The sequence below is a fragment of the Pantherophis guttatus genome, chromosome 4 (assembly GCF_059756535.1).
Source record: "Pantherophis guttatus breed Tessera chromosome 4, ASM5975653v1, whole genome shotgun sequence".
Classification (NCBI taxonomy): Eukaryota; Metazoa; Chordata; class Lepidosauria; order Squamata; family Colubridae; genus Pantherophis; species Pantherophis guttatus.
In genome coordinates this window covers 45,528,346-45,541,391 of record NC_142066.1, presented here as the reverse complement: position 1 = coordinate 45,541,391, position 13,046 = coordinate 45,528,346, and the positions used below count along the sequence as shown (strand labels likewise).

Sequence of the window (13,046 nt, the reverse complement as noted above, 5' to 3'; positions counted from 1 at the left end):
GGAGATCAGCATTCCTTGCTCCTTCAATATTACATTGCATTTCAAAAATAAATAGTGACTAGATCTCTTAAGCCTCAGATAGGTTTGCTGTAGAACTTTACTGGGCAGATAATATAAAAAATGCCCCCAAATCTCATACCATGTCTTTGAAGATGTTATTGCAGCACCACCATGCTCACTTGGCTGCCCCCCAAGTGGTTTTAAAAAGCAGAGACCCCAGCTGCCTTTTTGCTAAGCCGCTAACATTAATTTGGATAAGCCCAGCATGGTTGAGAAAAGAGCAATAAAATCTATATTAAATAAAGTTAAATAAACCAACAATTCTTAAAAACTATAACTACACAAATGAAAACAAAGTTAATTTTGAAAAAACAATAAAATAAGCAATTTTCAGCCAAAGGGGTTGTAGAAAAAATGCTTTTAAAAGTTAAAAAAAAAAAGCCTCTGATGATTGTGCGGCTCAGCTGAGCATGCGGGGGGGCCAGGGATTTTTGCTACTGGTTCTCTGAACCACCCGCCTCCCTCGCTACCGGATCGGCCGATCCGATCCGAACCGGGAGCATTTCACTCCTGCCTTAACTCAAGTACAGCTACAGTTAGCACATCAGTAGGAATTAGAAATAGAACCTCCTTGCCACTGGTGCCATCTGATCTCACAAATACTAGCCCAATTGCAGTCTCTAAATTCAACAGATCTTGCACTAATAGTGATGTCTAATGCTGAGCAAGCAATTTTACTTGTTAACAGTCCATTGCAAATAGTTACTGAACTTCTGAGGACTGGCCCAGAGGACTCAGTCCATTATCATAGAAAGCCCTTTTATTTTTTTTTATTTTTTTTTTATTTAAAAAGTTTTACAAATACATTTTCTCCCCAGTTCCCCCCCCCAACCCTCCCTAACCCTCCCCTTTTCCCCCCAAGACTTCTACTAGATAAAATCCTAATCAAAAATACATTTTATGAAACTTAAACCCCTCCACCCCCTGTATACTATTTATACCTTCATAAAACTCAATCTATCCCTACATAATACATTCATACTTTACCAACCCTCTACTCTCCTCCCTGTGCACTATACATTTCTACATAATAAGCTATTTTACCCCCTATAAACTATACATTTCTACACAACATTCAGCTAAAAGCTATCTGATATTTCCTTGTTTGATATTTATTCTGCACATAATCTATCTACTTTTTCCACTCCCATACATAAGTCTCTTGAGTTCGGTCTTTTAGATATACTGAAATCTTCACCATCTCTGCAAAACTGGCCATCTTCAAAGTCCATTCTTCGATAGTGGGCATAGCATCATTTTTCCAATATTGACCTATCAATAATCTCGCTGCTGTCACCATATGCAATATCAGCTTTGTTTCACCCAATGTAAAACCCTTAACTATACCCAATAAAAACAATTGTGGAGAAAACTGAAGTTTTTTCTTCAAAACATTTTGCATAACCCACCAAATTTTTATCCAAAAAGCCTTCACTTTCTTGCAAGTCCACCACATATGATAATATGTGGCATCTAAGCAATCACATCTCCAGCATTTTGGTTGAACATTAGGATACATAATACATAATACATACGATTAGGAACATAATACATAATACATACGATAATTTCTTAGGATCTAAATGCCACCTATAAAACATTTTATAAAAATTTTCCCTCAAATTCTGCGACTGTGTAAATTTAACATTCTGGACCCATATTTTTTCCCATGTTTCCAACATCATTGGTTCTGCAAAATTTTGTGCCCATTTTATCATACAATCTTTAACCAGTTCATTTTCCGAATCTCTTTCTAACAAGACATTATAAACCCTCTTAATGTGCATTGGACCTTTCTCTTTTATATGTCTAATCAATTCTTCTTCATGCATCATTATACCAGTTTTTTGGTCTTCTTTCCATCTCAATTGAGTTGCTGCTTACGATCTTGTGTCATATTTTTAACATGACTAATCATCTTAGTCTTTTTCTGGTTCAGTCTAAATCCTGATATCATACCATATTCTTTTATAATGTCTTTCATCTGAATTATTGATTCCATCGGCTGTGTTAGGGTAACAACCAGATCATCTGCAAATGCCCTGGTCCTATAATCCTCATGCCTAATAGCTATGCCATGTAATGAATTTGAATCCCGTATTGTATTCAACAAGACTTCTAATGTTAGAATAAATAACAATGGGGATAGCGGACAACCTTGTCTTGTTCCTTTTTCAATACTAAAATTTGTAGTCAGACTTCCATTAATAATAATTTGAGCCGTTTGTTGTTGATAAATTGCTGAGACCGCCTGTATAAATTGATCCCCAAAATCCATTTTTCTCAAAGTCTTTAATAGAAAGTTCCAGTCCACTCTATCAAAGGCCTTCTCCGCATCCAAAAACACCAGCACTGCAGATATCTGTTTATTCTTCTCAAGATAGTCCAATAAATTTATTATTTGCCTAACATTATCCTTCATGTATCTGCCTTCTATAAATCCTGCTTGGTCATGATGAATCACCTCTTGAATAACTGGCATTAACCTGTTGGCTAATACTTTTTGCAAAAATTTTGTAATCATTGTTCAGAAGAGATATTGGTCTAAAATTCTCAGATTTTTTAGGACCTGCTTGCTCTTTCGGTATCAATGAAATATAAGCTGCTTTCCATGAAGGAGGTATTTTTCCCCCTTGTTGTATACTACAAAATAAATCTTTAAGATGTTCAATCATTTCTGCTTGTAGAGTTTTATAGTACACCGCAGTTAAACCATCCGTCCCTGGTGCTTTAGCTGTTTTCAATTGTTTAATTGCAGCAATAATCTCCTCAACTGTTATTGGATGGCTCATTCTTTCCTTTTGATCACTAGAAATTTTCATAACTCTTCTTTCTTCCAAATATTTATCTATAAGTCCAGTCTTTATATCGTCTTTAGCATATAATTTGATATAGTAATCTAAGAAAGCTTCTTTGATTAATTTTTGTTGAAAAATTTCCTTCCCTCCACTCTCAATGCTACCAATGACCCGTGTACTCTGACGCTTCCTCAATGTGTAAGCCAGCCATCTGCCCGGTTTATTAGCGTTGCAAAATGTATTATGTTTCACAAATTGTAAGTTAGTTGGTGTTTGTTCCGCCATAAGCATATGAAATTGATCTTTCAAAAGTTTTATGGCTCCTCGTATTCTTTCATCTGTTGGATTTTTTATAAGTAGCTGTTCATTCTTCTTTATCTCTGCTTCCATTTCCAGTCTTTTCTTTTGTCGGTTTAATCCATGTTTAGAATTCATATAAATGAGTACCCCCCTCATATATGCCTTACTCGCATCCCACACAATTTCAATAGGGGTACCCTTATTCAGATTCATTTCAAAAAATTCTTTCATTTGCTTTTTAAGTTCATTTACATTTTTTTCATATCTAAACAAATTTTCATTTACTCTCCATGATCTTCTCTCAGTCTTTCCCATTTCAATTTCTATCCATACCGGGCTATGGTCAGTTAGAGTCCTTGGAAAAATCATTGGTTTTTTGGTTTTTACAAGTAAATCAGATGATAATAAGATAAAATCAATCCTAGAGAAGGATTTGTGCCTGTCTGAGAAGAAAGTAAAGTCCAAATCTTTTGGATTATGTATTCTCCAAATATCTTTCAGTTCCAAATCTTCTTTCATTTCAAAAAAAGTCTGTGGCAATTTAATCCTTGACTTTGCCATACTCTTTTTATCTATTTTGGGATCAATTACTCCATTCCAGTCTCCCATAATTAAAATAGATCTGTAATCCCATTGCAATATTTTAGAATACAATATTTTATAAAAGTTTTCTTGTTGATTAGGAGCATAAATTCCAATCACCAAAATTGGACCATTTTCTGTATGAAGCTCAATTGCTATAAACCTCCCAAAGTCATCTGGTTCTATAATTTTAGCTGACAGTCTTTTATTTATATAAATCACTACTCCATTCTTTTTTTCCGAGTTAGAAGCTATAAATTGTGTTCCTAATCTAGAATTTATTAAGTATTTTTGATCTTGTATTCGAATATGAGTTTCTTGTAGGCAAGTAATATCATTGTTAAACTGTCTCAGATAATTAAATAATTTCTTCCTTTTCTGTGGTGAATTTAGTCCATTCACATTCCAAGATAAAAACTTAATTGTCATCTGGAGCCTCTTGAAGCGATAGGAACATCTGCTGAAGGCTTTCTTCCAAGTTGATAGTCTTCGGCTTAGCTCCCCCCATGGCTTCACGTGCTTGTGTACCCTTAGCTCCCTTCTTGTCTTGTTGTGGCTTGGACCTCTCCTGTTGTTGTTTTTCTTTAATTTGCTTATAAACTGCTCGAGTTATACGCTGATCTTTAGCTTCACACGTCCGGACCAGGTCCAAAGCCACTTCTCTTGTATTCTTAGGTAATCCAGTTACAGTTTCTAGAGGGAGATCTAACAAGGGCTCATTCAGAAATCCCCCTGTAGCTCCCTGCATTTCCATTGCCTCCCGCTCCATCTGTTTACACTGCTCTTCAGTGTAAAGCCCTTTTAGAGAGTTCAAAAAAGATGTGGTAATTGATGAGGACCTTCTATGTTCTAACTTCATAATTGAACTCCATTCAGTTCATTGCTCAAAGTTAAGTGGTAAACCAAGGATATTCCAGTCTTTGTGTAACCAGAGATTGTTCAGTGTCCCTTCTTATTTCATTGTTCTACCTGAACACGAATATATGCTATTGCTTCTGGAAAATCTTCCAAAACATTTGAGAATATTTCTGAAGGCAGACCAACTGAATAACTTCCTTGCCTTTTCAAGGGGACTTGAAGAGATTTAGCCATTGATGATTAAATCTCATAATCTTAGATAATTAAATCTTATAAGAGAGGTGGATTTTCTTAAGAGAATCCATCTGTCTTAAGGCCCATCCACAAGAAAGGTGGATTCTTAAAGCATAAATGACTGGATCACTTCCATTCTGATTTCTCCCCCAAACTGGATTTAGATGAAGTTCTGTACTATGTTTTAGACCTATCATGTTCTGAGATTATCCAATAGCTGAGATGCACTTGAGTGAATAGCCACTGCAGGGATATTGATGTTTCCTGGGATTCTCTATGGTGACTTTAAGAGATTAGCTAGCTGAGGCAAGGAGAACATTGAACAGCAGAGCAGGTGATTCATCAGTGAAATCCTTGCTTTTTGCCTCTGATCCAAAATCAGCCCAAAATTAGTTTTGAAATTCCTGGATAAGACAAAATTCTGATAGATGAGTTCCTCCTCCCTTTTGTGTTTCTGAACTGAGCTGCTGCTGGGCCAAATACCTGGTTGGGCAGAACTGGGTTACATCTCCCGCTGCTGCCACCAAATCTCACAGATGTAAATGAGGCTAGTCTCCCCTTCTTCCAACCTGATTTGGCATTGACCAACAATGTCTCAAGGTAAGAGAGAAGGCCTACATAGTAATCCAAGATAGAGTGATGGGGTAGCAAGGCAGAGCACTATTTTTATCTATACTTTTCTAATGGCATGCTCCCTGCACCCCCATCTCACCACCCAGCCACCCCCAGCCTCTTCACAACCTTATGCATAATATTCTTATATTTAGGTAAAGAAGGGAAATCCAGTAACAATTTATTCCAGACAAAAATATGGTAGTAGTAAATATTCTCTCTGTCTTTCTCTCCCTCCCTCACACACAGACATGCACACACACACACACTTAAATTTTTAAAAAAGAAAGATAAAAAGGAACACAAACTAAAGTAAAGTAAACAAAAGAAAAGAAATGGGAAAAAAATAAAAGAAAACTAAAAATGCAAGAAAGGAAAAAACTAAAAGAAATATAGAAAAGAAAAAAGTTACAAAGAAACAACTCCTTATCTTACAGGAATTTTTTTTTTTAATTGAAAAAGTTTTTCAAATACAAATTTTTCCCCCTTTCCCCCCCTCCTCCCTAACCCCCCCTCACCCTCCCCTTCCCCTGTGACTTCTTCATAATAAAACCCATATTCATAACAGATTATATCATACTTTACCATCCACTTACTCCATCTCCATATGCTGACCCTTTCTTTCTAGTAAAATTATCATATCCCCCTTATACTATACTATACTATACATTTCAAAGTGACATTCTATTATAACATTATCTAATAACTCCTGATTTAACATAATATTATATCTCCCAATTTAGCGATTTCCGCTCATAATCTACCCTTTTACTACCCCCCATACGTATATCTCTTAAGTCAAATATTTTATATATATTAATATAACATTTCAAAACAACCTTCCACTATAAGACTATATAGTAAATCCTAATTTAACATTTATTCAATTCAGCTACCCATTTCCTTCCTCCCCATCATTATATCTCTTAGCTCAAATCTTTTACATATATTCACATCTAGACATAATATCCCTTTTCTTTAAACTAAACAATCAATAACCTAACCTATCTCCACCCACTTTCCTACAAAACTACCATATTAATATCTTTATTCTTCTGCCCACTCAACTAGAAAAATATTCCCGTATGTAAATAAAATCCTAAAAAAAAACCTTTAAGCTTGTAATCCATACAATATCTTCTGTAATGTCTTTCAGCTGAATGATAAACTCCATCGCCCATGTTAGGGTAACATCACATCCTAATTCCAACAGTATTTTCAGTATCTTCAATCTTCAATTACCATCTGCCCCCATCCATAACAAATATCTTCATATTGCAAAAAAAAAACACAACAACCACCCGAGTGACTTTATATTTGTATTCCATATAATGTCTATAAAGGTGTCTTTTATCCAGATTATTAATTCCAACCACCATAATAGGGTAACAACCAGATCTTCTGCGTGCCCCAATCCAGTAAATCTCTTGCCATGTAACTCAGCATAAACGTAATATATTTATCAAGAAATCCAAAAAACGAAAAAGATATTTCCAATCCATTCGATTTAAGGCCCTTTTCACATCCCAAAAATTCAGCACTGCAGAGATCTGTCACTCTCCTCAGGAGAAAATAAACCAATACTTTGCCCATTATCTTTTCATTTATTCAGTCCTCTCATAAATAACTGGCATTACACTGTTGTTTAGTTTAAAAGTTTTTGTTTTTGTGAGACCTACTTCTTCTTTTCTTGACTTTTTGTGGGTTGGATCTCCATCCTGAATTCCTTTCTGTAGATTGTGTATCGACTATTTGGTTTTCATGCTGATATATAACTTGATCTTGTTGGTTTTGCTTTTGTGACTTAAATCTTTCTGGTTCTGTAAATTGTATATCAACTGATTGACTTCCATGCTGGTTTGTGGCTTGATAAATCATTACATTAGAATTCGGAACAACCTCTCTTATATTAAATAGTCCAGCTGAGACCTCTGAGAGAAAATCCAAAAGCGGCTCATCTGTGGAGACCTCTGTGACTTGTTGTTTCTTCATTACTGCCATCTCCTTCTGCTGTTCTTGAGTTTCTATCTCTTGTTGATTTTGCTTTTTAAGGACCTTGTAGTAAAATTCTTCCGCTTTTTCAACAGTATTTAACTGATATCTTACTCCTTGATATCTCAATATTATACCCACTGGGACATCCCACCTGAATAAAATATTTTGTTTTCTTAGCTCAGTCACCAAAAGTCCAAATTTCTTTCTATCTCTTAACATCTTAGGCGGCAATTCTTTATATATCCAAATTTTTCTCCCATACAGTTGTAAAGTAGAATTAAAGGATTTTTGCACAATATCATTTCTTATTTCTTTATCTGTAAAATAAATCACCACATCTCTAGGCAGTTGCCTTTGCTTTGCAATCCAAGAATTTACTCTATAGGCCTTATCAATTTTACAGGATACCTCCTCAGGATGAACCTTTAAGATCCCAGCCAGAACTTGAGCAGATATTTTTCTTAGGTCATCACTGTTATTTTCCTGTAAGCCTCTGATTCTAATCGCAAATTCTGTCAGCCTGTATTGCATCATTACAACTTCTCTTTCAATCCCTTGCTTTATATCTTCTGCATTATAAGTCTCGTGACCAGCTTCGTCTTTAGACTTTACTCCTAAACTATTGTCTTGAATATTTATTAAATCCTTTTCAATTCTTAGTATTTTGTTGTCCAAATTATAAATCTTATCATCAATTTCCTCCATTTTAGACTCTAGTAATTTAATATTTGTATCCAACTTTATAACAACTTCTGAAAAACCATTAGTCACTGTTACAATCTTTCGTTGCAAGTTATCATACTTTAGTTGTATCATTTCTTTAATTTCCTGCCTTAATTTTTCAAATTTCTGGTTCACAGTCTCATGATATTTTGCCATTTCCTCCTGAAGAAATTCTTTTAAGTTAAAACCATTCTGCAAAGTCTGTAGGCTCAAAGCTTGTTCAAACAGTTGTGAGTGGGGGAGCACCCCCCCCCCCGCTTGTCTATCAGGCTTTATAAGTTTTAACGCCATCCTGCCAGCAAACTCTTTTTTTTCCCCCAAACAAGATCAAGTACAAATCTCCAAGAAGAAAGGAACTTAAAATAACTAATTTTCTTCCAAATTGTAGCCAGCACTATATATTCCGCTACTTTGTATCTATTACGGAAGGACTCTCACTTTCGGCTTTGTTCTACTTCCCAAGCCTCAGCGGTCGCCATTTTAAAGTTTTTTCCTCTTTCACTCTGAAATGCTTATAAATTCATTAAGGATACTTGCAATTTAGGGTCCCAAGTCCAAGTCTCATCTTTTTTAATAAATCCATCTGTTAAGTTTGTTGATTAATCCGGTTCCAGCGCCTAGCTCTGCAAAAACTTAGAGTTCTCCCGATGCCCGGAGCGACGGCGAGCAGGAATAGAGAGCCTCAACCTGCTTGTCCCCAAGAGTCAAAAAAAGCCTCTGGGGACTTCGCAGAGGGCTCTACCTGCCCTCGCCTGCTCTGACTCACATTTCCGTCAGGAAATGGAGTTTTTCGAGCCGCCTTTCAGGTGTAAAGGCAGCTCTTTACAGGCAACGGGGCTGGTGGTCACGGAGGACTGTCTGGCGGCGCCGGAAGCCAGACAGGAAGTCCATCTTACAGGAATTTTAAGCAGTCATTCATTTACCTCTTACACTATGGTTACTACATACAACTATCTTGTTTCTATAATACATCGTTTCTAAGCCTCAAAACTATAAATCCTAAATTTGTTTTTTCTGTTTTATGCAAAAAATGGGCTGTAGAAGGGGTTTCAAATCAGCAATAAAGTTGCAAAGTTTGAAAAACACTCATTGGGGAGCATTGGGTTTATAACTGCTTATAATTATGATAAGAAACAAAGAGAAACTTGTAACTACCTAAATTCTTAATTTATTGATAACAGTGTCAATTCATGGGTTTTTTTATCTTAGTTTGGTTCTAAAAGCCACCCATTTGAAACCTAGCTAGTATCCTCCTCTAGAATTGCTGAAATGTAATTACCATAATTCCTAGAGTTAGGAAAGAGTTATTTGTCTTTATCTTCCTTTCCCTCCTCACTCTCCCATTGCTCTTTTTTACCAGATGGCTCAACGCAAAATACGTGATATCCTTGCTCAGGTGAAACAACAGCATCAAAAGGGACAGAACAACCAGACACAAGCACGAAGGAAATAGGAAATGACTTGTACCCGGTGTGTGAAAGAAGAGAGAGAGAGAGAGAGATGGACAAATGGATGAACAACAATGACAATGGATGAAACAAAGCCAAGCAGAAAAGAATGATGATCTATTTCAGAACCCTAAGAGTGGCTGGGATTCAGTTTACCGTAGGCAGGTCTTAGTAATTTTTTGGAGATGGGTGTTTTACTCTATCATGAGCATATACATGTCTGTTTCCATAGAGATGTGGCCTCTCACACAAAGGTATTTTCACACGGTATTCCTTTTTTTGGTGGGGGGGGATACTTGGTTCAGCAATAAACAAAAAGTTCCTAATCAAATTACTCCTCTGTCAGAATATCAAACTATATAGGATCATGATTTTATCTAGGAAAGCAAGAAGCTTACACTTGGAAGTATGTCATGCTTTACCAGATCAAGGCCAAACTTTTTTAAAAAAACAACCCTTAATGCTTCCTTCCGCAACCACCCCCAGTAGTTTCAGGATATATTTGGGCAACCCTCTCCGTAACATGAATTAGGATTAATGTTTGCATTTGACAAGAGAAGGGCAGAGAATGGAACCAGATTCTTTATAACAGCCTCCTTATCTGATACTTTCCAGATAATTGGCTTCTATGGGATACAGTATTACTTCAAAGGTGCTTTTTTCTTTAAAAGGCAATTAGACTGTTTTTTTCCTTGAGGAGGAACAAGAAAATGTTTTGCTTTTCATCCAAGAAGCTTCATCAGTTGATGGTGGGGGATGGAAGGATAGGTACTGACAAGTTGAGACTTGATGGTGGGGGAGATGGAAGCATAGGTTCTGACAGAATGGGAGGGGGATAGAAAGTTTGTATTCCTTTGCAATCATCTGGTCATTAGAACTATTGAGGCCATTTGGGAGTTTATCTGTGCCCTAATCTAGTGCCCCAATCTAGTTTATCTGTGCTCTAATCTAGTGGCCTCAACTGACAGCTATTGCCATTTGGGAATTTATCTGTGCCCTAAACTAGTGGCCTCAACACCTCAGAGAGTACTAATGACCAAATGACTGCAAAGAAGTACAATCCTTCCATTTTCCCCTCACATCCTATCTGAACCTATCTTTCCACCTCAGCATCCAGTCTCAACTGTCAGTACCTATCCATCTCCCCGCCATCAGAACTGAGGAAGCTTCTTGGATGGAAAGTGAAACACTTCCTTCTTCTTCCTTAAAGAAACAACAGTCAAGTTGCCTTTTGGAGAAAAAAAGCACCTTTGAGACAAGTATGACCCGGATAACTGAGAATCTCCACAGACAGATACAGTATTATATCCTTAAGATTATGAAAGTCAGATGTCAAATTTTTTCCCTATAGTCCTATTAGCATACAGTGGAGCTGTCCATTGTTCTAACCTAGGCTTCCCCCATCTGGACAAGACATTTTGGCTACATTGCCACTATGGGAGAATGAGCTCAAGAATCTGATTGGGTGATTTTCATGTTCCATAGTGTCTGGGAGAAAAGACTGAAGACTGACTCTGGACCTCATATCCATCTCGGCTTTTCAGGAAGGTCATTCAACTTTACATTTAGAATACAGCACAGTTTCTCTCTTAACATCCATATGTCCCCGAGAGGCATCCTGTCACTTTAAAAATGTTTTGAACATCTAGAATTCATTCTACATGTTAATATGACATCTTTTCCCCCACTTCCTTGGAAGTTGTCAAAATATGAGGAAAGATTACATTCTTCAAATTGGCTGCATGTTTCAATTGTCCTAAAAGCTTATAAAAATGGGGAGAAAAAATAAACAAATTTGACTTTTTGGTACTCTCTCCTGGAATGGTGCACTGGCTCAATTCAGAAATTTATACCAAATCATGAATTGTGGGACTCCATAGTTTAGAATTCAAGCTATTTTTTAATTTAAAATCTACGCCATGATTTGATATTCCTAATATGTAGGTAATTCATGGTCAGGATTCATACAACAGGCCAAGCTAGATGAAAACACTAACTTGGTGTACTCTGTAAATTCATCGAAATTGTGATTAATACATTTAAGAGTTTTGTCCAAAGAAGGAAATTTGGTTCATTCAGTAAATCCTTCTTAAATTACTGTGGGTCTTTGTGTTGTCCACATATAACTATTTATTTATTTACCTGCTTTCCATTGTTACTACTATATTTTTTATAATATGGCATGGTCTTAAAATCTTTTTACCTGATAAACCACCTCAAAATTGATCCTGCAAATTTATTTTTAGCCTGGGTTTCTGATTTTTGTATGTTTGGCAAATAACAAAACATGATTTTATTACAAAGGAGTTTTGTATGATATCTGAATTGAGCCAGGTTGATCCTTAATTGAGAAATAAATAGCACATCTGTCTATCCGTCTCTCTTCCTCTCCCCTTCCCCTAGTCCTTCTAAATATTTTAATTTGTTAAGCCAGAAAAAGTATTGAAATAATTAGAAAATCAATCAGTGAGGAATATGCTTTAATCCACCTAAGATGTATATTCTTAATGAACAATCCTATTTGAATGAGATGGTCAACGGAAGACAAAAATTGTGGCAAGTGGCCATAGAGTTTTAATTCTCTTGAACTATTAAGTCGTCAGATTCAGATTATTTCCAGTTCAATGGATAAAGTGGCTTTACTTTTCGTTTTGTCCAGTACCCTCTCTCCTAATTTGGTATGTACATGTTTTGACATGTAAATCCAAGCCACAGTAAAATCCCTATTCCAGGCAGACACAAATGAAAATCCTATTCCTATTTCACCAGTGTTTAACATTTTAACATTTCAGGACTTTTACTTCTTCCTGTGGTTAGTACACTGAATGTTTTCAGATGAAGTTAAACACTCTGTTAAAATAAGTGTGATTTAGGATTCACTTTTAGATTCTGGAAGATGTATAGTTTTCCCCAATCTGTTGTTCTCCTGATGCATTCAATTTCAGCTCCAATACTTCCTAACTAGTATTTTGTTGGTTGGGAAATTCTGAGGGTTGAAGCCAAACATATTTGGAAGGTGCAAGATTGGGGAAAAGTGCTTTACATGAATTTTAAAGTCGATACTATGAAGCAATGAATTGTGAACTGCAGTGTAAAGACAAATAGCATTTAGATCTCCCTCAGTTCAGCCTTTCCCCAATGGTAAATCAACTTGCCCTTGACTTCTACTGAACAGAAATTGCAATTACTGCTGTATGATCTCTAGCAAATGACCTGTAGTTGCTATATTTGGAGAGGTTGCAGCCATCTCACTTTAATTGTTGAATGGCGGCTTTAGATAAAGTAGCAAGAGGTCTGCCAGTCTTGGAGAATCTCAGCCTCAAAAGCGTTGTCTATTTAGCTGTCATTTGAAAATGCCCCATTCTCTTTCTGATTGCCAGTTTCCATGGCTTCCTCTGTCCATGTAATTACTGCTTCCTCCTCCTCCCAAAATCAG

At 36.3% G+C, this 13,046-nt stretch overlaps 1 protein-coding gene across 1 annotated transcript in view; it reads left to right on the top strand.

Moving 5' to 3' along the window:
• IGF2BP1 (insulin like growth factor 2 mRNA binding protein 1) overlaps window positions 1–11,708 on the top strand; it is an 82,338-nt gene extending 70,630 nt beyond the window's left edge. Inside the window, exon 15 of the mRNA XM_034415506.3 lies at window positions 9,523–11,708. Coding sequence (XP_034271397.1) covers window positions 9,523–9,615 — 93 coding nt within the window. The 3' untranslated portion in view covers window positions 9,616–11,708. The remainder of the gene's footprint in view (window positions 1–9,522) is intronic.
• The last annotated feature ends 1,338 nt before the right edge of the window (window positions 11,709–13,046 follow it).